This window comes from Diabrotica undecimpunctata, chromosome 1 (genome assembly GCF_040954645.1).
Source record: "Diabrotica undecimpunctata isolate CICGRU chromosome 1, icDiaUnde3, whole genome shotgun sequence".
Lineage (NCBI taxonomy): Eukaryota > Metazoa > Arthropoda > Insecta > Coleoptera > Chrysomelidae > Diabrotica > Diabrotica undecimpunctata.
Genome location: NC_092803.1, coordinates 151,048,718 through 151,075,162, shown reverse-complemented (window position 1 = coordinate 151,075,162; position 26,445 = coordinate 151,048,718). Strand labels below are relative to the sequence as shown.

Below are 26,445 nucleotides of genomic sequence, written 5' to 3'. Positions count from 1 at the left end.
TAGCCTTATCGGGGAGGTGGTTAATTATGGAATAAGTGATATAATCTTTCCCGGGTGGAGTAGATTTTGATATTTTAATAGCTGCATCCAGTTCTTGGATGTTAGTCGGATGTTTTAGTAATTTGAATTTACTAGAATTTCATATTGTTATGTGTTTTAATTGGTATTGCACGTATGGTGGAGCGAACTTTTCAAGTAACTGTTTTATTAGCTCTGTCGAAATTGGTTGTTCTTTTGAATGATAACTTTTGTTAGCTATTTTATTAAAAACTTTCCATATTTTATTGAGCGGTGTATTTTTATTAATAGTATTTATAAATATAAAGTTGATCCATGATGTTTTAGGTTTTTTGTTAAAACAACTTTGCATTTAGTTTGGATGCATTTAAATTTTTTAAATAATTTTCAAGATTTGAGACAATATTATACTTTTAGATATACTTTTAGATAAGATATTAAATTTTTATATTCGTTGTCCCACTATATGAGAAAGCCGAACTTTGGTTCAAATGATTTTTAAGTAATTACAGCAGAATCTTAATCTTCGGTAAGTTATTAAACATTTCCAAATATCTACCACCTACCTATTAAAGCCTGTTAAACGAGAAGATACTAATGTTAAATCTATCATTGAAGGACTCCCGTTTACCAAGTACACAAGAATATTACCTTGTGTACTGTCCTGTATGGAACCTCATCTACAGTCACGACTATTAAAGTCGCCACCAATGAAAACTGCCTTTAATTTGGCCAAATAAATTTTCCCAATCTTTAGCTGAGACACATATTTTAGCAGGTTTCTAAATATATAGTATTGATAATTTTACTTGTTTTAGAAAAACACCACATACCTCTATATTTGGATTATAATTTGTTTTGAATTTTATTTTTGAAAAGGAAATGCTGTTTGCAACTAAAACAGCAACGACTATATAGCCATCACGTCGATCAACTCATAACATTATAAAAACTTTTAATATGTAAATTTTTATTTTGTGACAACTAAGTTTGGTTAAGAAAAATGACATTAATTGTATGACTTTCGAGAAAATTAATCAAATTAGTCTGTTTGATAATAGATTGACAGTTCCACTGAAGAATATTAATTTTTATGATTCCCCATCACTATGGTTTTCTGATTAACCCTGGCGTCGTCTGACGGACGATTTCATATTTTTAATTATATTTTACTGGAAATTGGCACCGCCCATAGGCAAGTCCTTCTATCTAATCCTTAAACTATTGGAACTTGACAAGTGGGTGTATTTGCGACAAGTTTTTCTCGGTTCCTAAAAAGTTATCGCCACAATTAGGTCGAGAGTAGTTCCTCAGGCGACACCGGATTGTTGGTGTGACTTTTTTGTGTGTCGTACATTTTTAGAAATTATGGCCGGGCCATCAAAACGAGTGATGTAGACGATATTTCGGAAGACCATAACATTGAATCTGAACACGAATTTTCTTATTCTGACGAACCTGCAGATTGTGATGAATTATGAATTAGCTTGGAATATGTTGTTTAGTGATAACATTCTACAACATATTGAGCAGAATACAAACACAAAATTACGATCAATGCGTGAGAAATATTGTGCTAGTTGTATCCATCATCTTTGTTTACACTGCCATTTTCAACTCCAGTCACGAAAATATAGACCGTTTATTTGCAACAGATGGAAGTGGAAGAGAAATCTTCAAAGCAGTCATGAGCAAACAAAGATTTGCTGTTCTTTTACTTGCTATCAGATTGGACAATCCTGACGACAGGGAGAAACGCAAAAAAGATGATTCAACTGCAGCTATTTCATTTATATTCAATACTTTCAAGGAAAATTGTCAAAGTATATGCGGACTTGGCCAATCTGCCACAATTGATGAAATTCTTGCTTGCGCTTAGCTGAAGCGCACTTTGGTAGGAACCGAAATATCACAGCTGATAATTTTTACTCTTCTATTCAATTAGTGAATATTTTACGAACGAAAAACTTGACTTATGTGTGCACACTGAAAAAAAATAATGCTGAAATACCTCCATCTTTTCTGCCCAACAGAAACAGACCTGAAGGGTCAACAATTTATGGATTTAGGGAAGAATGTACCTTAATTTCTCATGTAGGAAAAGTGGGAAAAGATACAGTACTTATATCTTTAACGCATAGTAGACGTTATAGTGATCCCTCTACTGAAAAAACAGAAATTATTTCGTATTATAATGAGATGCGATGTATTATTATTCCCTAGATGAGAAATGCTCTTCTAAAAGCACCTCAATCCGTCGAACTCGAAGATGTTAATCATCAGATGATTAACAATTTTTTTCCGCATATTGGACATTTCTATAGCAAATTCATATATTCTACATCAGTGTTACAAAAACAATCCAGTAATAAAAGAAAAAAGTGTTTTTGCTTTGGAGTTGGCTATGCGGTTAGTGCAAGTTCACATGAAAAGACGAATGACAATGACGAACATTCCACGTCAATTACGTATTACAATTAGCCATATACTTGGAGTTCAAGAAGAACAAGAGGACAATCAGACGGATGTTCTTATTTTAGAAAAACGCAAGATTTGCAGTTTGTGTCAGAGTAAAATAGGAATACATTTTTTTTCATAGTGTTTTTTATATATATTTTTTTTTTAATTACTTTACAAAACTATGTACTTTTTCACAAATATTTGTATGGATGTCAGTTTTATTTTAATATTTTTTTCTTGACCCAAATATTGCCCAAATCTAATACGTTCACTTTTATATAAATATATCAGGGTATGTTTGTAACATTTTTTTTTGAATAAAAAAAAATAATTACTATTTAAATAAGAATAAGCCACAATTAAAAGTTAAAGTACGTTTAAAATTAATTTTTGTTTAAAAAAAAAAATTGTTTAATTTACTAATGTTTGTATTTTGAGAACGATTTCCGAAGTGGAAATTAAAACGTCAATAAACGTACTTTAACTTTTAATTGTGGCTTATTCCCATTTAAATAGTAATTACTTTAACATGCCACAAGAAAATAGCTTCAGAACAATATTAAAAAAAATTATTTTTAAGTGTTGTTCTGCTATCTTGAAAACAGTAGTTTCGTACAAGGTTAGTAGATATTTAAGTAGGTTGTCTCGTAACTATAGACCAATCAAATGCTCGCTTTTTAAAGGCGGGAATACGTCACCCATACGACACTTTTAAAATTGCCATAAGCTTCAATGCTAATATAAGGTTCAAAAACTTAGGTTTTGCAATATATTTTGGGATTTTCTTGGGTATAGGGATGTTAAGTGGTTCTTATATTAGTAATTATATCAATTTTTTTTTCTAAAATCAATAGTCTGATGACAAAAAATAGAATTGATTATAGTGATAATATTGTGTGTTTTAAATGGAGATAACAGTTTATTTCGCACAAAAACCCAAAAAAACAGTAGAAAAAGTTCAAAAGCAAAAATACTAAATATGTAGGAACTAACTTATTATTTTTTTCCTGGAATTTGCAGCATTTTTATCATATCTAGTGGTAGGCAAAAAAAACCAATAGGTAATATAAATAATTTATTATTAGATTAAAATACAAAAAATGATTAGTCCTTCAAGCACAAATCTTCAAGCTATATATACTTATCTCATCTAAAAAATATATCATTATTATAACATACAAAACTACATATAATTGTTATGACAAACCTTGATATCACGGCTACGAAAACACACTTCACAAGTGTTTATGTACACAAATAACTAAATAATAAGTCTCTATAAATAATATTGTCCTTATACCTATACTTAAAAATAAAAACTAAACAATAACTAAACAAATAAACGAACTAATGATACTATAGAATAGAGACAACAACAAACGTGAACTTAAACTCAGACGTGCAGACAACTGTCCATCAACTGTCAAATTTGACTTTGTCGTATGAGTGACGTAGGCATTCTGCCTTCCCCTCGCTTCGCCCACATAGTTACGAGACAACCTACTTAACATCTACTAACCTTGAGTTTCGTAGACCAGCCGGACCAGTTACGCTACTTCTACAGTACCGGACCAGTTAAGGGTTAACAAGAAAGTATGTTTCTGATTTTATTTTGAGTGACTTTTTGTAATTAAACCCAGAACCTTTTTAGTTTATCTAAAATTTATTTTAGAATTTGTAATTTTATTTTTTCTTTATATGCAATAAACTCATTCTGATATGGGTTAGGAAATATATGGTTGTGACACTGATTTTTTAATTTGAGAAGTTGAAGGAAATTTTATGGCAGTTTTACATTAAGTGGTGGATATGGCTTTTCGTTTAAGAGGATTAGAACTGTGTTTAGGTTTAGGAACGTATGAATTGTATACTGTACCATCATTTGTGACTGGCAGGAGTTGAGAAAAGCCATTCAAATTACTATGTGTCGTAATATTGGCATAGGATGGCTTTTTTTGCTATACACTCAGCTTCTTTCAATGTGGTATTCTCAATGGCCATTATTTTAGTTTATATTATATTGATGTTAATAAGGTGGGCATTGATTCGTTAAAGTGGTATGATCGTTTGTTTTACAGAGAAGACAATATTGCGAGTTACTACAGCGGGAGTTGTCTTCGTGATCTTTGCCACAATTTTTGCATAAGCTGGAAGTGGACTTACACTACCTGAGCATACGACCGAATTTAAAATAATTTAAACATTTTACTACAGGCTATATGTATTGTTCAATTTGAAACCTTACCAAATCTGACGTAATATATTGAAGATTGATTTTTCTTTCAAATGTTAAAATTATCATTTTTCTAGGAACAAAAATAGTTTCATTATCTGAACCGATAAGCTTTCTTTTCATACGTCTTACCTCGGTTATTTTTTGGTCGTAAATAATATTATTCATAATATATTTTTCGTCCAAAAAAATATCTATCTGTCTAATTATTTCTTTTTTGTGGTTAAAGAAATTCGGAATAGGCAATAAATTTATTAGAAGTAATTATATCCTGATTAACTAGATTATGTGCACAAGTATAAGAATTAAAAATACCTTTCACTTTATTACTAGCGACGAGTTTAATATCAACATCTTTCTTAAAAAAACCATTAATGAATAAATAACGGCCTACTCCGACTGGTGATAATCGTTTAATATTTGGGTCAATGGACTATACAAAAACAAAATACGGGCCTTTATCAGAAGATTTGTACCTATTACTTAATATAATAATTATTAAAATATCTACGTCGAATTTGTATTTTTTTCTCGTTCTTCGTCCCTTTTTATGGAAATCTAGTGTGTAGTGGTAGTTAATTGTAAAGTTCAATGTGCAGTTGTAGTCTAATTCTAGCTGTTCCTGTTGTTTAAGAAGTCCAGTCCAAAGTTTGTGTTCCAAACTTTCAACCTCAAGTTTGTATTTGTCCTAAAGGCGCGTACAGACTAGCACACGCATGCGGTGCGAAGCCACGCATATGCGTGCGTACTCAAACCATTCGCGCTCAGATCATTCGTTGAAATTAGAAATCACCGCATATGTATGCGTGCTCAAGGCGCTCCATCCATTCGTGAAAAAATTTCTGAGGAGCTGCTTATGGTTAGTGCCGCGTTTGTGGTTATTAGTTCAATAAAAAAGAAAAAACAAAGAAAAAATAGGCGATGGTGGACGACGCATTTATTTAAAAGAAGAACCCTACAAATGAATTCCGATTTACTAGTAGATTTAGTGTTAGAATCTAATACTGGACAATTTTTGCTCATTTTCTTCTTTACAACTGCTGAATCTATATCACGATTTCTTGAAATCGACTCCCATGCATCTTCTTTTTTTGTTTTTGAATAATAAAACTTATTTTGTGGATCCTATAATATAGAGTTTTCTTCATACAAATCTATTAATTGCAAACATTGTTCATTTGACCACTCCATTTTACACATAAATCAATAAAATGAGTAAAACTCAATAAATCCGAACTTGTCTTGCAAATGCAATGAATCCCCACGCTATCCGTCTAAACTGGGCGCGAACGCACACGTATGTTTCTTTGATGTGTGCGAAAAAACCGACACCACTCTGGCTCGCAGCATGTGTGCTCAAGTCATTCGCGAGAAGCAACGCATGCGGCGAGAGATTACGAAAGCGCCGTCCACATTTGCACACGTATGTGTATTCGTGGCTGCTCACGGCATGCGTTTGTAGGTCTGTACGTGCCTTAAGAAGCCGTCTCAGAGCATCTTTCACAGATGGATTTGACCGTGTGGTAGAGAAGGTAACCCCAGAAATCTTTTAAAGTGCAATAGTTTAGTGCAATCAAGCTAACTTTTTTTGAGTTTAAATTTCAAAGTAAAATAGACGTTTTTTAATAATAATAATTGCTTTCATTAAATTTTAAGAATTTGTAATAATTAAAAATATATGTCTTGGGGCGTGGTTAGCTATCGTTTTAATTGTTCTGTTTTAAATTCAATGTTGACATATGACAGCTCGTTTTATTATTTTTGACATTAATTTGTTTTGGTTTTTTTAAAGAAGGTTAACCTCTCTATGAATAGTTTCATTTTAAATATATTTCTTTATTTGTAACATATTTTTTGTAAGTTTTGTATCACCTCCCACTTGTAAACTGAGTTTGTAAATAGATACCTAGGACAAAGTAAGTGTTTCTTTGTTATTTTGGTATTTATCTCTGTAACTATCTATATAGTAATTTCTGCCATTTATTTTTGTAACTGTTTGTGGTGAGACAACAATAAATGTTAAACCATTTTTTTTATTTATTTAAAAAAAAAGTTTATAACCCCTTTTTTGAGTTTCATTTAAAAGGATATATTTTGCATTTCTAATAATTATTTATATAGTTACAACTAGTTGTTGTAATCGTTATAATTTGTCACCTCGAAGCGGCGTCCTTATTTTAAATAGCTAGAGGTCCTTTCTGTTGTTTTGTTTGTCCATTTGTTCCAATAGATTCAAGGAAATACCTCTTTGTTTCATTTTTGTAGTTTCCCCAATACAACCCCTTTGCCATTCACTTATTCACGACCCAGCTACTCCAAATAAACCCTGAGTGCCTTACGCATAAGTATCGTTTATTTTGCTTGCCCTATCTCCACCCCCAGTAACTTCTGTCCCAATTTTCAACCCCTTATAATGATGCACTATGTGGTAGGCAAAATATTTAGTTAAAAAACATTTAATTTTTTACTTTTCCCTTAATGTCTGTATTTTGTTAGTTATTTCTTGTGCAGAATTTAATTTAAACCCTGCTTAGAATGAATATATGTTGATGTAAAGAACCGCTATTTTGTAACGCTACCCGTGATGCCTTTTGATATGAATTCGAAACGTGGAGTCTCTTAAGCACTGAAGATAATCAACTGAGAATATTTGTGCGCAAAATACTAAGAAAGCTATGTGGAGAAATAAAATGAACAACAAGTTAGATGGATTAACGCAGAGCGCAGATATTGTTATATTTGTAGTCACAAAGACTAAACTAGCTAGTTATTTATATTATAAAGAATTTTGGAAAATCGAGCTGTAAAAATAATCCAGAGGTGGAAACTACACGAAAAAAGAACAAAAGGAATGCCCCATAAAAGATGGATACACGATGTAGAGCAATAGCTTAAAACCATGAATATTAAGCAGTGGGGAAGGAAAGTAAAACCGACAGGACAGAATACAAGAATATTGTTAAGCAGAATTTGTGAAGAAACATACAAAAAATTACATGAAGTAGTAAATGAAAATCAATCGTAATATTCCTGTCAACTTTCTCTACTACTGCAGCATTAACGTAATTGATACGACTGGATTCTTCCTGAAAACCAGAAGAAAAAATCGCTTTATAGAATTAGTTAGCGACTATTTTTGTTAGTGAACACTCTAAATTTTTACATCAGCTATTTTGTTATGGTGAAAATTACAAATTCTATTGACAGCTATAGTGTATTTTTATTGTTTGAAATATATTTTTTGTATATCTATCTTTAGTAAAGTTTCGATAACATTTCACAATAATCCTCTACCAATAAGTTGTCGCATATTTAGTGTATTAGAATTCCACACAAGAAAGCTCTTATGATGTTTTTTGTTTTAGGCTATTCCGGTAGCAAGACCAACGATTATCGAAAAAGAAGTGGATGTCCTAGTAGCACAAACGATTCTTTTACGGTTAGTTGTAGGTGGAAATTTAATCAAAGGAAACAGCATTCAGATTGGATGCGAAGCCACTGTTCCAAACGTCAGTTTTGGACCTCAACTAACGACTGTAAATGTGCCATTAAAAACGGCCAATGCTGATGGGGTGGCTAGTAATGAAAAACTACAACTTTGGTAGGTAAAATATAAAATAAACTCTTATCTTTCATTTTAGAAATTACGTCGTCGCACATTCTTTTATCTATTAGAGGTACAAGATTTGTCTACTTTAGTTCCTAAGCTACTTTCTCCATAGTTTACAATTTTATACCAAATCTTCTATATCTTGTAAACTTGTATTTCTTGTTGGTCCAAGTTCTTTTTATATTTTCACTACCTTTTCTTTTTTTGACTATTTTTGTAGCTTCTATTCTTTCTTCATCTTATTTCTACACTTCTTTTTATTCACCTGATGTTGTTTATTAAAAAATTAAAATTGTTTTATTTTTATTTTGATTATTTACTTTATTCTTTAGATATTTTATTAATATAAATAACATGTTTATATATATTTAAGCCACTATTTGATTTTAATAACCGTTACATTGCAAAATGTCATTATACACCACCCTCAGAATTTTCAACTAAAAGAGCATGGCTATTCACTTACAAGATCGAGGCCATAGAATGTAACCCATCAAGTTTTAAAAAAACAGAACTTCCAAACAACTTTTGGTTATAAAAATACACCTTACTATTTTTTGAAATAATCTTTATTGAAAACGATTTTCGGAGTGGAAATTGAAACTCCAAAAACAAAATGTAATTTTCATTATAATCAAATTGTGGCTTAATTCCGTATAAACATAATACTTCACTTAAACATTACACAAGAAAACAGTTTCAGAACCATTTTTTAAATATTTTTAGCTTTCTGTTTGTCTAATATTTGCAATCATATGTAATAGTAGGAAGGCCAACGCAGTTTAAAATCTCATTTTAGTCCTCTTCTTTATTTGAAATGTTTTTATTGCTCAATATAAATTGTTTATGTTCTTTGTTCTGTGAGCGATTATATATCCATTCTTTTTCGTCATCTCATATTATGTTTTCTAGATCATAAAAGACGACGACACTTTTCTTATGTAAAAGTGGTTTCACTTGGCATCCTGAGCAAAAGTTCTCATATTCCCAAGACTCAGAAATCAATTTTTTCTGAGTTACAGAGCTTCAAAGTGTCGGATTTTAGTCCATTTCTATAATATATAGAATGTTAGTAAATGACTACAACAAACTTCAGGAAGTGATTCTGCATAAAAAATAATGACAGTTTGCTATATAAACGTATGTCCCCAAATGCTTCATTTTCCGAGATACGGGGTGTTGAAATGTTTCTTACAAACTGAGAATTTATTTATTGATTTGAAACAGCTTGAGATGCATATGAAATTTAATAGGAAAAAAATAATACGCCACTGAGATATTTCAAATTAAAAATCATTTTTGAATTCTTTGTTTAATTTCTGACAAAAAATCTTTTATTAGTGGTACTTTCTGTTAATATTCTGGTGTCGTATTATTGTATTAGATAGTTCTTGAAAATGTATTAAAGAAATGAATAATACGCTCTATGGTATAATTTCACTATTTGAGAGAGTGAGTCATCGTTTAAAGGCCCAGAAATGAGGAAAGCTGTTTGGAAATCCAGTGACGTACACTTACTTTTATTTTAACGTTAATTATATTTTATTTTTCAAATATTAATGTTCGAAATAGGCCACAATATATTTATTTACAAGTTTTTACTGACGTTTCGATCTCTATATCCAAAGACCGCTTTCAAAGATATAAATGGTAGTTACATTTATTTTATTTGTTTATTATTATATATTTTTATAATCTTATATTGTTTATTTTCTTTTTTTTTCTATCTTTAAAAACGGAATAGAGATCGAAACGTAAATGTATTAAACATGTAAATAGATATATTGTGGCTTATGTCCAACCTTCTCCCTAAAAATACAGAATGCCACAAACAAGCAGCTATAGAAAAATAAATATATCTGTCATTTGTATGTTTGAAAACGGTCTCTTTATAGAGATCGAAACGTCCGTAAATTAAACATTTGAATAAATATATTGTGGCTTATTCCCAACATCATTTCTAAAAATACAGAACGACAAGCGAAAAGCCATAGAAAATAAATAGTACTATCATTTGTATAATTGAAAACGGTATCTGGATATAGAGATCGAAACGTCAATAAATAAACATATGAATAAATATTTTGTGGCTCATTCCCTACATTCCCCTAAAAATACAGAATGCCACAAACAAAAAGCTATAAAAAAGAAGTAATTTTGCAGAAAGTTTACTGATGCCAACCGGCTGTCGCGGAAGTTACGCTAAAACGTCTTTTGACGTGACCCGTCCTTAAACAGTTACACAATGAAATTTTTTTAAAACAAATTTTAAGACAGTTTCCACACCACCCCAGAGGTATGTCTTGTGGCGCGATACTTTTTTTAAATGGGTGTTCGCCAAGAGCCATATTGTCTTATTAAATAAAATGAACAAAACACTTAAACAGTATAAAACAAAACAAAATAAAATCCTATAAAACAAAATAAAATTCTATAAAAACAAAATAAAAATAATGTTTGATGTGTTTAAATACAAACACTATACACACTTACTATGTTCTTCTCGTTTTTTTTTGTTTTTGGTTTTTTTTATGCTGATATTCTTATTAAACTATTAGAAAATATTATTCGCTGTCTAAACCTGAAGATGCAGTGCTGCTATCGCTGTCATTATCTTCACCACCTAATTGTGTTATTGGTGTAATTATAATTGGCTCTAGTAAAACTTTGATATGAGTGTCAAGTTCCCACATACGGTGTTCTTCTTTAATTATGTGGCCTATACATTTAGCCCATTTCGCTGGAGTTACATGGAGGATTGCTTGAATCAAAAGTTTCTTAATTTCGTTTAATTTGAACGTTTTGTTATTGCGTGCTACATCTCCTTTCACTTGCTCCCAGATAAGTTCAATGGGATTAAGTTCGCAATGATAAGGTGGTAGACGCAGAACTTTGACACCATAATCTTTTGCAGTTTCATCTACAGCATATTTAAGATATTCAATTTTCCTTAACCGTGCAATGTCAAGGAGCTAAATTTTGAGCATTGATTCTTCGTATGCAATCCCCTTTTCTGTAAGCCATTCTTGAATCCTCCCTTTCAATTTCTTTAATAATCACCTATTTTTTTCAACTCAAATTGAAGAAAACCATCATCAAGAAACCCTGTATCACTTCCTATATGGGTGACGATTAAACGCCGTCCCTTTCCTGATGGAGCTTTTAATCCTGTATACCAGCCTTCTATAAATGCTTCGCGTTTACTTTTGACATTTAAATCTTGCCAAACTTTTCCAACTGTATGACCTTTTCCAACCTTGGTTAATCCAGGTTTCATCCAAATAACATATTTTGCGTCCAGTGCTGCGAATTTTGCGTATTTCTTCTAAATATTTTCTTCTCCGCACAATAATTTGATTTTTTTCTAATAGCATACTTTTTCTGTTGAGTTTTACATATCGAAAGTTCATTTCACGCATGGTCCTAGTTAAGACTCTACGAGATATCTTGGGTAAGGAGTCATCGTTTTCGAGCTCTTGAGAAATATTTTTCAGTGTTGGAATTTCATTCCGAAAATAAAATGAATGAATTTTTCGACGTATAATATTCCTTGTCTCGTCATCCAAAACAATGCTTTTCCTACCTCTAGTTTTACCTTTTTCTTGCTTTTTATTTTTCGATGTATTTTTAAGTACACGATAAATACAGCTAATGGATACTTTTGTTAAACTGCTACAAATGTCGACCGCTTGGCTAACATTTAATTCCATTTTGCTGCCGACAATTGCTTCATAAACGTTTCGTATTATTACCTTCTCTTCGGACGTTAACATTTTCCGTCTCTTTTGCGGCATTTCATTTTTGGAATCAACATCAGAATTTTGTAGCCTTCTCTTGGAACAACTCGGTTTTTCGTCCAACTCCAATAAAACTCAAACCAAATAATCACAGAATATAACTAAACATTTACTAGAAAACGACAAACTATAACACTCGTATTATCAATAACACAAACTTATCGCATAAAATACCCTACTCTCAGATACGCCAATGTAAATAACCTATTGTTGGTGGGCACTCTCTCGACAAAAACTAGTTTGACGGCTTTCTGTGGATCTGAATTGAAACGGAGTTCCCTCGCTAATTCCAAAGTTGCCAAACGATTGAAAAATATTGTTTTAAAATATCGATTTTTATTTTATAAATTTAAATATGTAACGAAACGGAACATATAAATAAAACTTATTTTATTACAATTTTGTGCTTAATTTTTACTATTGAAAAGATCAGGTTTTTTTGTATTTTTATGACGGTAATAATCGCTGCATGGAAGAATACAGGTTTTGTATGACCATAATTACTACTTGTGAACAAGAATTGGCTACACTGTTCGACAACTTCTGGTCAAGTCTACTATAGAGAAGCACAAATAAATATACTACTTTATATATTCTGTAATTTCTTATGAGGAAACGCAAATTGCAATCGAGAAAACAGGCAGTTTTCGAGGGCCGCTGTGTACATTTAAATTTGAGGATATTCCGCGTTTAAACTATGATATCACTCTTCTAAATTGAGGGTTTCTACTATAGATGTTTTTCCTCCAGCCGTCCCTATCCATCGCCTTCCTCCGCCAAACACGTCCAGTGGAACCCCGATAATTCAGCCTCCGATAACTCGGAAGTCCGGCTAACCCAGATCGATTTTCATCAGACAAACATTTCAACAATAAAAACGTAATATATTTGAGTGGTAATGGTGTAGTAAATCGATATTGCATCAATGTTTGATGGATAGTGAGCGAATGACTCATGGCACACGGCGGCAGAGCGACATTCATTGTCTCCGATTATCGGAAACAACAGGCACCTGTATTCTCCTCCCCCTCGTCGCCTTTAGCCCGCCGTGCCTTCTGTCAAAGTCTACTCTGTTCTTAATTACATAATATCGTTCCGCTCACTTGTGCCCGTATTGTGTGTGTATCGTGCTTCAGATAGGTTTGTGTTTGCGTGTTTTTTTTTGTCAAAAATGTTGTAGTGACAATGGAAAAGAGAGTATAAGCATTAGGTAGGATTGATAAAGGCGAATCATTAAAAACAATTGTAGCATCATCAGGTGTCAGCATCATATGGTGTCGGAAAAAAAAAATAAAACTAAAATCAAACAATTTTGTTTCAAAATGGTAACAAAGGAGAATTTGGACAATCGGTGCAAAGCTATGAATGCTATAAATGAGACTCTCGACGACTCTTTGTATTTTTGGTTTTGTGCGGAACGGGAACGTGGTTTACCAGTGTCTGGACCAATTATTTAAGAAACAGCTACGCTGGGAAATATGGGAAACCTCGTAAAAATTGAGTCTATTTGAAATTCACCGTAAAAGCTGACTTTTTTTTTAATTTGGCTGGAATAGTCTGTCGCAGTATCGCAGTATTGATAACAATGACATTAAATTCATAACAATTTTTACCCCCCACCCCCCGGAAATCTCGGAAAATCCCGGAAAATGAACATAATTATAATTAATATAAGGTGTAAAGGAATATAATAGTATAATGTGTAAAAAATTGCATGAAATTTAATTTATAAAATATATAAGTATTATTACATCATTTGATACAAAACGAAAAAAAATATACGTTATTTTCCGAGATTTCCGGGGGGTGAAAATTATGTCATCATTATTAATACTGCGACAGATTCCCGGCCAATGAAAACTATGTAGTTATTCATATTTCGACGAACTACCCCAGATTAAAAAAAAAGAGGCTTCTAGCTGCAATGGAAGCCAAAGAAAATGTAAATTTTTCCTACGTGTTTCAATTTGAAGTTCCGATCTCGAAAAAAAAACGGATCTGAAACAGTTATCCCCTCCACTATCCTATGTCGATCTTTCGAAAGTACCTTCGTTTCGAAGGGCTGTAAGTTTCGAAAAATTAGATGAGTTTTATATCTATAAGTTTCAATATAAAGTTTAGATTGTCATTCAATATTTGTGCAAATTTTACTTCTTAATGTTTATAAACAATGGAGATATGATTTTTTTAAAAATAGTCTCTAACTTCGTTCCTATTGGTCACAGAAGGTTTTTTTTAAATGTGAGTTTTTTTACCAGCTATCCAATGGTTGTACGTACAAGTCTGTAGATTGAAAAATATAGAAGTTATGTATTAAAATTGTTTATAAGTAAAAAAGATATCCTTTTTCAAACGTTTATTTTGTAAATAATTTCGATGAAAACGCAATATGCCTTTAACTTCTGAGATAGTTTAAGTCTTAAAGAATCCTACGAAATTTGCTAAATGTGTCAAGCATCATTAATAGAGCAAGTTCAATAGTTTAAATATTTAGCCTCGTCCTCAGGAATAAATAAATTAAATAACTTTTAAACTATTTGACCGATCGGGGGAAAATTTCGCACAAATTTAAAAGACGGTAATTCCTCGATGTCCAAATGTACTAATAACACTTTATTTTGTTAATTAAAAAATTAATAAAATTTAAAAATTAGTGCAAAAAACTATTTTTGCAAATATCCGTAAATTATTTATCAATTTTAATTTAAAAAACGGGAAAATAAAGATATTCTTGATATAAAAAAATTATATAAATATTGTTTATGTAAAATATAAGGGAAAAAACTTGTGACCATAAATTATTGTTTAAAAAAAATGTAACGTTAAAATACGAGTACTTTTTCATCTATTCGTCATCTAGTAACCCCTACCTATGTATTAAAAGCTTCAGATATCTGCGAAAAATGTTGCCGTGAAATCGATGATTTTTGCATAACCAGACTGGGCTAAATATCAACTTAATTTAAGTATCATCTGAAAATTCGTGCGCTATAAGGGTGCATAAATGGTGCATATGGAGTAACATAATTTTGCAGTATCGCATTTATGTACCTATCAGCGGTCAGAAATTTCCTAGCGATAATGTATAATTCTAAACATGCCTCCAAAAATATACTAACCAATCCCATAACTTAACCGCATTGAAACTTACTGCAGGACTAGCAGTGCACTTGATATATCATTGACTTTCTCTCGTGCAGGCTCTTCCACGAGCAACTGGGGAACGTAGGCAAAATCTGGACTGATCGCTAAACATCACATTTCTTCAATCGTCTGCATTCCAGGAATTCCTTTTTTCCCGAATTCTCTACAAATCAGGCAGATGTTCTCTGGACTAGTCGGATCTAAATCGTCTAGTTCATCATCATCACAGATGTCTTTCTCGTCATATTCCGATTCTTCCGTTTCACTTTCTTGAAATTTAATCTTAACACGGATTGATTTTGGGCCTTTTTGGCAAACATTTTTTCTTTTTATAGCAGCTACTTTTTTCTCGTTTCTCTTTTTTCTCTTGAAGTCAGCTACCTCGAGAATATTCTTCATCGATGTGGATGTCAGGATTTCAGATCGTTTCTTTGTACTCATCCTAGTTTTTTATTGAGATTGTGTGGACTTTTGGTAGTGGTAATAAATCCGAAAAAGAAATGTTGGCTTTTGATGCCCCAGGAATTGGATCTTTTTCAGAATTTACTTGTAGAACTGCCTCTGGAGTTGCCATTTTCCTTAATAATCTGATCTTCCAGTTGCTCGGTATCAGATGCTCTGTGTTGTTCTACTTCATTTTCTACGACTGGTAGAAACTGTTGAGCAAGCAAAAAATCTTTATCTTTACATTTATCTGGGTCAAAAGGATAAATACCAGCAGCCTAAAGGCAGCAATCCCTTTTTTTATTGTAGCAGATTTTAGATAGGCTTTGTTAACAATGTCATCCAACTGAAAGTTAGTTATTCTCTAATGTGGATGTGCTCTGAGGTATAATTTACAGTCTTTATTATAGGCTCCCTTAAAAGAGCTAACAAATAAAAGGTTGGGGGGCTTTAGCCTATGGGAAGTGTCCGCAGGTATGGATATATATGAGGTAAATTGAATTAACTTTACAAAATGAATATATCTCGAGTAAAATATGACTGGTGTGATTGTCAAATATTAATAAAAGAGGGAACTGTGTATTGGAATAAACATGATATTTAAAGTGCTTTAACCAATCATAAAACAGCTCTTTATTTATCCAGCCATTTTAGGAGCAGTGATATACAGAACCCATTGGGCCATTATTTTGAAGTTAAGCATTGATTCTCTTCCTGGGGAAGATAAACATCTGTGGAATGTATACTCCAGACGCACTCATCGCACAAACGATGGTCTTTCCTCTTTAAAAAGCAAATTCTCAGTAAGAATCACGTTTTCATTTGATAACATAAAAACAAAAGTACAAGAAAGATTAACGTTTACCTTTTTACGCTTTGCGCGGCTATTTCTTATAGGAATCTATCTATTATCATTGAAGTCTCAATAACAACTGAAATTCTTAAGCACGTGTAGCGATATCCTCAATAACAACTGAAATTCTTAAGCACGTGTAGCGATATCCTCAATAACAACTGAAATTCTTAAGCACGTGTAGCGATATCTGTGCCCTCCAACTGATATGCTTTGTTAGACTTTGGACGTGTGCACATGATACCAGCTAAAACCAGAATATTTGAATCGACTCTGCGTATAATTGTGTGGTCGGCGGACAAAAGCAGACAAGTCAATTTTTGAGAAAATTGTGTTATTTATTAAAATAACTTAAAAAAAAATTATCTACCGCTGGAATAAAACAGACAAGTCAAATGTTATACCTGTGGTTCCATATCAGATGGTGATCTTTTCCATACTCACAATTTTATCCATTTTAGAGATGAACTTAACCAATCAAGTCCTTTTATCTGGTTTAGATCGGCGTATACCTAACCAAAAGTTTGACTTAACTGATTAGTTACAGTTATTAGTGAAATTGCTGGCTAGCGAAAAGACTGAGGGAGTCATGAAACAGGATATTATGTGAATGATTCATTTAATTTGTAATTTGGGTATTGATTGCATTGCGTTTCTCACGTTGCTTATCTCTTTCAATGTTTTCGTTAATCGTACACCGTGTGAAATGTGTAAGTATGCACATCTCATCAAAATCTTTTATCAAAGCAAAATGCATACATAAAATCAATAGCTATTCTGAGTTTGAAAGTAGGTGATTTAAAAAGCCAAAACTTGATACCTGCGATAAATTTATTATGCAATTAAAAATTTGTACAGACGACCAGAAGGAAAAACTCTCTTCAGACCACAAATCCCACCAAATGGAAGCTGATAAAGCATATGATGAAAAAAGGAACGACACAGAAACTGCCAAAACTGTTCCACATTTAAGAACATACACTTTCGACCTACAACAGTGTTTACCAACTCCAGATTTAAAGTCATCGGTTGCATTTTATAAGAGACAGTTGTGGACGTTTAATTTGACGGTTCATGATAACAGTACCGGAAAAGCTGTTTGTTACATGTGGTATGAATCTGTTGCAGGCAGAGGAGCAAATCACATGGCATCTTGTCTGTACAAACACCTGCAAACGATCGTACCACCTGAGACAGAACATGTAATTTATTATTCAGACACATGTGGGGGACAAAACCGTAATTCTCATGTATCAGCCATGTTTACGTGGGTTCTGCATAGATCCTCATCTAATATTAAGCTAATAGATCATAAGTTCATGGTACCAGGCCACAGTCACTTGGAAGTAGATACTGATCATAGTATAATTGAGAAAAAAAAAGAAGAAAACTGAAATTCAAATATTTCACCCTTATGATTGGATGCAACTTGTACGTTCAAGCAGCTCTAAATTCACTGTTATGGAAATGTCACAAACAGACTTCTTTGATTTCTCATCTTTACTTAAAGGTTGCATGGTACTAAGGAATAAAGACACTGATGGTTGTCAGTTCCGATGGCTGGACAAAAGATGGCTTTGATATACGAAAGACTTGGCAATCGTTCAATTCAAAGACAGCCTTAATAGAGAAGACCCATTTAAGATTATTGATTTCAACAGAAGAGGGGGCCAACTACCGTCGGAAGTTGCAATTATAACAAATCAACCAGTCCCTATTTCTAGAGAGAAAAAAGCAGACATTATCTCGCTACTACCTCTAATTCCTACCTTATTTCACAGTTTTTATCAAGGCTTGCATACTAATGCTACAACTCAAAATACGCACCCCGATATTGTAAGTAGTGATGATGAAGAAATAAATTAAATTCAAACTTGATGCTTTTGTTCTTTTAATATTGTATTTTTAATGTTTATTTCGTAACAGGTAATATTTATGTTCTTTTTTTATTTTAAAATTAGCACTTTATTTGTACCTTATAAGATAAGTCAATAAAGAGAGACGTGCCTAACTGGACAAGTCAATCAAAATCCAAAATATTTAACATTTTTGTTGTTTTTAATTTGTACTGTAATACATGTATGTTATATACATCATTTTAACCAATAAAAGCTACATTTATTTATGCGTTTAATTTTAAAACAGTTTTTTTCGCTTCCTGAAAAAACTCCAATTTTGACTTGTCTGCTTTTGTCCGCCGACCACACAATTATCCGCTGCGTAAAATTCCCCCACACTCCCTTAGTAGTTAAATTACAATTTCTTAATACTATAGAACGGTCGTCCCGATGAGTAGTTCTTCTTTGGGGTATGCTACTGTCATAAAATGAGCAAAGATACATGGCACTATACTACGTGAAACTCAGTATTTGTTATTTACGCAAACTTGACTTCTTCCGTCCTGAATAAGAACAACAATAGATGCAACTATTTCTGCACTCAAAGACTTCTTCAAATTGCCAATAATTGACACAAGCACAATAGCAATAAACACTATTAACAGCAATAAACAGAAATGTCATAGTAAAAGCAATTAAAAGTGTGCAGCGTCCTTGTAACACTGAAGTAAGGATAAGATGATCTTTATGATGAACCTTAATTTTTGATATTTTCTAACAATATCTGGAAAATTTCAATTGACATTTCTCGTTCAAAACTATCTTAAGGGATTTCTGCTACACCGTGTTCATTGTTTTCTAAAATTTGTAAAAGTCCGAAAAAAAAAATCAAAATATCAGGGCAATTGCGTCAGAAATTATAAGGGTGCCGGTGAGTGTAGGTCTCTAGACTGTCTAAAAGTAGTGAAGAAAAATAAATTTATAAATAATATTTTAAATATAATAAATAATATGATAAAAATGTCTTTTTAGTATACATATAACAATAAAGTCGTTAATGAACTATTTGTTGTGTTTTAGGTACAGTGCTTTTAATACCTCATCATCACTGGTAATTTCGTCATATCACGTACCGTTGTCAATTCTCCTTTATATATTCGTAAGATGGATTTTAAATAATTAAGAAACTATTTTATATATATCCAAAAGCACATCAGTTTCAAAAATAATATTGGTTAGAATTAAAAAAGAAATGATTAAAATATTAGTCTGTATATTTTAATAATTTAAAAATATTTATACAGTGTGAACCATTGAGACTGGAAAAAGTACTATAGTTTTGAAATTATTAGGTAACTAACTTCAAACATTTTTCTAAATATGAAATAATGTCACATTTTATTTGATTGAGAATAATACCTTTTAGAATAATAATTTTGGGATGATACATGATGAATTCCACAGAAAATATTCACTTTTTTAATGCCAAAAACGTTGATTTTAAAATTTGAGAGCACTCTTTTGGGACCAATTTTTTTTTATTCTTTAGTACTCAAAACTAAAGAAAAAAATAATAGGTATGGCCACCCGGAACGGGGGTAATCAAGCCTTTTTTGAGATTTTAAAAATTGAATCAGCGAAGTAGGTAATAGTAAAAAGACATAATTTCCCTCGTTTTGAGTGGTGGGACTAATTTTTCTTTAAGTTTTAATCACAAGACTCTTTCTTAGACAATAAAATCTATAAAAATCGTGTAAAACTTTTCCGAGGTAATTGAGGCGTTCCATACTTAAAACTCGCCCTGTAGATTGCGAATAAAGAGAAAAACCAGTAGTTATTTATATATTTGTGGAGAAAAACGAAAGCATTATTTTAAAAGTATAAAAAATGCCTTCATTTCTCTTTTTTAAGAAGGTTTGTAGGCGCTTTTGAACAGACTCAACAGTGATTTTAAGTAGCGACATTTTTACACTTTAAAATCACTATTATTTCGCTTATTCAATTTTTTAAATCTCGCAACAAACCACGATTAACCTTGTTCCGGGTGGGGCACTATTTTTTTCTTTAGTTTTAAGTACTAAAGAATAAAAAAAATTGGTCCCAAGAGTGTACTCTCAATATCAATGTTTTTGGCTCAAAAAAAGTGGATATTTTCTGTGGAATTGGTCATATACAATATATATATATATATATATATATATATATATATATATATATATATATATATATATATGTATATATATATATATATATATATAAATATAAATAAATTAAGGAACACTAGAGGAGTGGTGGGTTTTTCGGTCAAAGTGGAGAAAAAAAAGACAAAAAAGGTGGCTACTTCAGCTATTTATTGAAAACATTTCGCTTTCTAATCAGAAAGCTTCATCAGTTCATCTAAAAAGAACAATATGAAAAACCAAATATCCATAGAAAAGTTATTATAAGTGTGTTACCTCAAAAAGATACGTAGCAGTCAATGATATTAAATATGTAAAGAAGCTTACGACAATGGACATTATAAGATTACGTTGTATAAACAAATAATTGGAACTAAATACAGTTTACAAATTAACTCAAACTTAGCACAGCAAAAGAGCATGTGGTAATTGTACATGTATATAAAAAATATGTAAAAAACTTAAGTAAAAAACATTAATTTGCAGAGAACCAACAAGATCATAAGATGCACTTCCAACAGTAGATTAGTTAAATTTAATTTTAATAATATACTAATATAGTGTTGGAAGTGCATCTTATGATTTTTTCGTTCTCTGCAAATTAATGTTTTTTACTTAAGTTTTTTACATATTTTTTATATACATGTACAATTACTACATGGTCTTTTGTTGTGCTAAGTTTGAGTTAATTTGTAAACTGTATTTAGTTCCAATTAATTGTTTATACAACGTAATCTTATAATGTCCATTGTCGTAAGCTTCTTTACATAAGTATTTAATATTATTGACTGCTACAATCTTTTTGAGGTAACACACTTATAATAACTTTTCTAGGGATGTTTGGTTTTTCATATTGTTCTTTTTAGATGAACTGATGATGCTTTCTGATTAGAAAGCGAAACGTCTTCAATAAATAGATGAAGTAGCCACCTTCTTTGTCTTTTTTTTTTTTCTCCACTTTGACCGAAAAACCCACCACTCTTCGAGTGTTCCTTAATTCATATTGGATTGACGGTCGTACTCCTTTTCTCGATGCTATATATATATATATATATATATATATATATATATATATATATATATATATATACATATATATACAGGGTGAAACAGCCAAAAGGAATAAAGTGGGTAATAAATAAATGGAGGCGTGTTAAAAAAACGCTTGGACATGTTCATTGGTATTTTTTGCAATAAAGGGTACAGGGTACAGACCCAGATTCATATATAGGATCGTCGATATCTAATAAAAGAGCAAATGAATAAAATAGTAGCATTGTGACTATTTTCAGATTTAAAAAAAAAGAAAAACAATAGCATGTTGATTTACAGTTCTATTATTAACATCTTAAAAATCGCAATGAAATAAACGAAGACACAGTGAAAGCAAAATGTAAAATATTCAATAATTTTTGCTTTCTGTTTTACTACCAGTCTACTTTATTAAATTTAATGTTCTTAATAAAAACTTAACAAATATGACTGGATAATCATCTAATGATCAAACATAAATATGTAGATGTTACCTGCCAATTGTTACTAATGTGCTATTTGGAATTACCTCTTAAAAATCTTCAAAGTTAATGGTGTGATAGAAATAACTAAATTTTCTAAACCATATTTAAAAAAAAGTTTTGTGTACACCTGAAAATAGCATATTTATATACTTAAATATATACCATATGCATGATAACTATGTATGCATGCACATTTGTATACACACACAATCAAATCTACTGTAAATCACTGTTTTAACCATTTGGTTTCTACGTGTAGTAAAGTTTTTAAGATCGTTGTGTTGTTTTATTATCCTTTGCCTTTCCCATTGGAAATATTATTAAAGAAACATAAGTTAGCGACGACATACAAGTTAACAGTAAATCACTTTAAAAGATTAGTAATATAACTTGCCTGAACTGTAAAATAGCGATTATAAACAAGAATAAAGTAAGCTAAGAAACATTTCTTCTTTTTCTTTTACTTTGTTTAAACTTTGTTTACGGCGGCTCTAAATAAATTAGCGGTGGTCTCTTAATACCATTCTCGGAGATTTCGGAGCCAGGATGTTCTTCTTCGACCTGGGCCTCTCCTTCCGACAATCTTACCCTGTATTATGAGATGTAGAAAGTTATACCTCTCTGGATGTCTCATTACATGACCGAAATATTGACTTTCGAATTTTTATCGTTTTTGTTATTGCTGTGCTATTTTTCATTCGATGTAAAACTATTTCATGCCTTATTCGATCAACCCAACTTATCTACAATTATCATCATCATCAGTAGCTCGACAGCCCTTTCTGGGTCCTGGCTTGTTCTAGGATTTTCCGCCATTCTGTTCTGTTCCTTGCTTTGTTTTTCCAGTTGGAAATCTTAAGTGTTCTCAGATCTTGTTCCACTTGTTCCATGTATCTAAGTTTGGGTCTTCCCTTTGACCTTCTTCCTACTGGTGTCTGCCTCATAATATGTTTTGGTGTTTCAGTCTCCAACATTCGTTCAACATGGCCCATCCAGCGCAGACGTCCGATCTTTATGGATGTTATGATCTCGGGTTCACTGTATGCTGTGTATAGTTCAAAGTTATATCTTCTGCGCCATATGTCATTTTCCTTTACCCCCTTATATATGTGTCTAAGGATTTTTCGTTCAAAAGTGCCTAATAGGTTTTCATCGCTTTTCGATAGTGTCCATGTCTCTGATCCATATACAAGGACCGGTTTTATCAGGGTCTTGTATATTTTGCATTTGGTTTTTCTTGTGATGCTGTTAGATCTTAGATGTTTAATTAGTCCATTATATGTTTTATTAGCGATATGTATTCTTCTCTTAACTTCTTCACTGACATTGTTATCTGCGGTAACTAGTGAACCTAGGTATGTAAAATTTTTTACGCTTTCGATGTTATAGTCTCCTATTGTCAGATTCTGTAGGTTTCTTTGGCCTGTCGATTTATTGGCCTTCATGTATTTGGTTTTTATTTCATTAATGTTTAGGCCACTGTTTTGTGCCGGTCTTTCTATCGCATTAAATGCTTCTGTCATCTCTCTTTCGCTTCTAGCTATGATATCAACATCATCTGCAAATGCCAATATTTGTACACTTTTTGTTATTATTGTTCCTCTGGTGTTGACTTTGGACTCCCTAATTATTTTCCCTAATGTGATGTTGAATAGAATACAGGATAGGGCATCTCCCTGTCGTAGGCCCGTTCTCACATGAATTGTATCTGTTAGTTCGTTTTGAATTCGAATTTGGCTTTGTACTTTAAGTGTTTCTTTTATGATATCAATGAGTTAAGTTGGAATATTAAACTCTTTCAATGCATAAATCAGAAATTCTCGATGGATGCTATCATAGGCACTCTCAAAGTCAATAAAAAGATGATGTGTGTCTATATTAAATTCACTAGTCTTTTCCAAGATTTGCCTTAAGACGAAGATCTGATCTATTGTGGACTTCTGCCTGCGGAAACCACATTGATATCCCCCAACTATTTGTTCCGCATATGGTCTCAATCGGTCATACACAATATTTGACAGTATTTTATATGCCACAGTCAGTAGCGTTATGGCCCGGTCGTTTTTAAATTTGAAACTGATCTCCCTTTTTATGTAGTGGAATAATTACTTCGGTATTCCAGTCTTGTGGCAGTAGTTTATTATTCCATATGTTCACTATTAGTTCGTGTATCGCATTCAATAGGGAGTCTTCACCTTCCTTTATTAATTCTGCGCTAATATTGTCTAATCCAGGTGACTTGTTGTTTTTCAGTCTGGTAACTGCTTCTTGCACTTCAGCCACTGAAGGTGGGGTTGTTTCTCTGGTATCCGTTTGATCCAGTATAATTCCATCATATAGTGGATCTTCATTTTTTTCAAACTTTTCTTTGAAGAATTCTGTCCATCTTTGTAGTATTTCACTCTGTTGAGTTACTATATCTCCTTCTTTGCCTCTACACATCATTGTTCTTGGTTTAAATTCTTTTCTACTTTTGTTAAGTTTTTACTTCTCTTCCCTCCTTCTTCTTCTTTGTCAACCATTTTCCATCCACTCCTGAATGTAGGTCTCTCCCAATTGCTTCCATCTTTCTCTATCTTGCGCCAATCTAATCCACTGTTTGCCTGCCACTGTTCTTATGTCATCTACCCATCTTTTTTGAGGTCTTACCGTGCTTCTTGTTGTCGTCCTTGGTCTCCATTCTAGAATTCTCCGTGTCCACCTGTTGTCATTATATCGGGCTACGTGACCTGCCCAGCGCCATTACATTTTTGCAATTTCTTCCACAATATCCCTAATCTTCGTTCTACGTCTTATCTCGGTGTTTCTAATCTTGTCTCTTAGTGATATTCCAAGCATGATTCGTTCCATTGCTCTTTGCGTTGTTTCTAATTTTTTAGCAGATTTTTTGGTAAGGGCTACTGTCTCCAAGCCGTAAGTACAAACTGGTAGTATGCATGTGTTATACACCTTTTTCTTTAAGTTTACAGGAATTTCTTCCCTCCTTAGCATTCTATATTCCTCCTCTGCCTTTCGTGTTCTATCTCGTTGTTGTAGTCGTTGATATGCATTATTTTTCCTCTCTGTTATGTTGCGACACTCTTCATCGAACCACTGTCCTTCAGTTGATTTGGGCTTTTTTTGTAGACCCAGGATCTCTTTGGCCGCGTCTTGTATGATGTTTTTACACGCTTCCCATTCTCTGTTTATATCCTCGTGCTTTTGTCTGTTTTCTAGCCTTACTTTTATATATTCTTTGTATTTTGGCTTTTTGCTGTTGTCTGCTAAGTTTTTTATTTCATATTTTTCAATTTTGGATCCCTTTTCTTTTTTAATGTTTGAGATTCTGGCTATTATTCTACTTTCCACTAGATAGTGATCCGAGTCTGCATTTGCCCCTCTTCTGCTGCATACGTTTATTACGTCTGAGTGATGTCTTGAGTCAATAATAACATGATCGATCATGTTTACTGTAACCCCATCTGGAGATCTTTACGTTCCCTTATGAATATTTTTTCGCTGGAAGCATGTGCTGGCAATGACCATGTTAAGGGAAGTTGCTAGATTTATTAGTCTGATGCCATTGTCATTGGATACCTCATGAAGGCTGTGCTTACCTATATTTGGTAGGTATTGTAGTTCTTTTCCTATTTTTGCGTTGAGATCACCATAAATAATTTTAATGTCATTCTTTGGGCATGAATGGTATGCAGCTTCTAGTTCTTCATAGAATTTTTCTTTGACATCGTCTTCCTTTTCCTCTGTAGGGACATGCACATTTAAGATGCTGTAATTAAAGAATGTTCCCCTTAGTCTCAGGATGCACATTCTAGGGTTCATAGCACGAAAGTCTCATACGAGGTGCTTAACCTTTTTATTTACAATGAAGCCAGTACCTAGTGCGTGATCTTTAGCGTCGCAACTATAGAATATAATGTGGTGTCTTTTGTCAATGGTGCCACTCCCGGTCCATCTCATTTCCTGCAGAGCTGTTATATCTATTTCATATTTATTCAGTTCACCGGACAGATTTTGGAGGGCTCCCGATCTGTATAGGGATCGGATGTTCCATGTCGCGATTCTTAAATCATGTACCTTTTTCTCGCGCAGTCGTCGTCGTTTGATCAGTCTGGTTTTCATTCCTTGAACATTCGTAACAGGTGTGTTTTCTAGGATGGGGTTGTTAGCCCTATGCCTAACCCCCTTTTCGGAGGACCATTTCTCCCTTCCTCGTCGACCCTGACCCTACTTTCCACTGGGGTTGGTTACCCAATCTCCAGTAGGGTTGCTCAGGTTTGCAAGGGTCCATCCGTGTGATTAAGTAACACTTCTTGGAGGTGAGGATATGAATTGAGTAGGAGTGGCTAGAGGT

General features: G+C 32.6%; 1 protein-coding gene across 3 annotated transcripts in view; it reads left to right on the top strand.

Annotated features, from left to right (window-relative positions):
• The window catches only part of LOC140432373 (uncharacterized), a 309,037-nt gene extending 288,093 nt beyond the window's left edge, over positions 1-20,944 (top strand). For all 3 annotated transcript variants that reach the window (XM_072520226.1, XM_072520225.1, XM_072520227.1), the window contains exons 6-7: positions 8,077-8,312; positions 19,478-20,944. In XM_072520226.1, the coding sequence (XP_072376327.1) occupies positions 8,077-8,312; positions 19,478-19,580 (339 nt within the window). In that variant the 3' untranslated portion in view covers positions 19,581-20,944. The remainder of the gene's footprint in view (positions 1-8,076; positions 8,313-19,477) is intronic.
• The last annotated feature ends 5,501 nt before the right edge of the window (positions 20,945-26,445 follow it).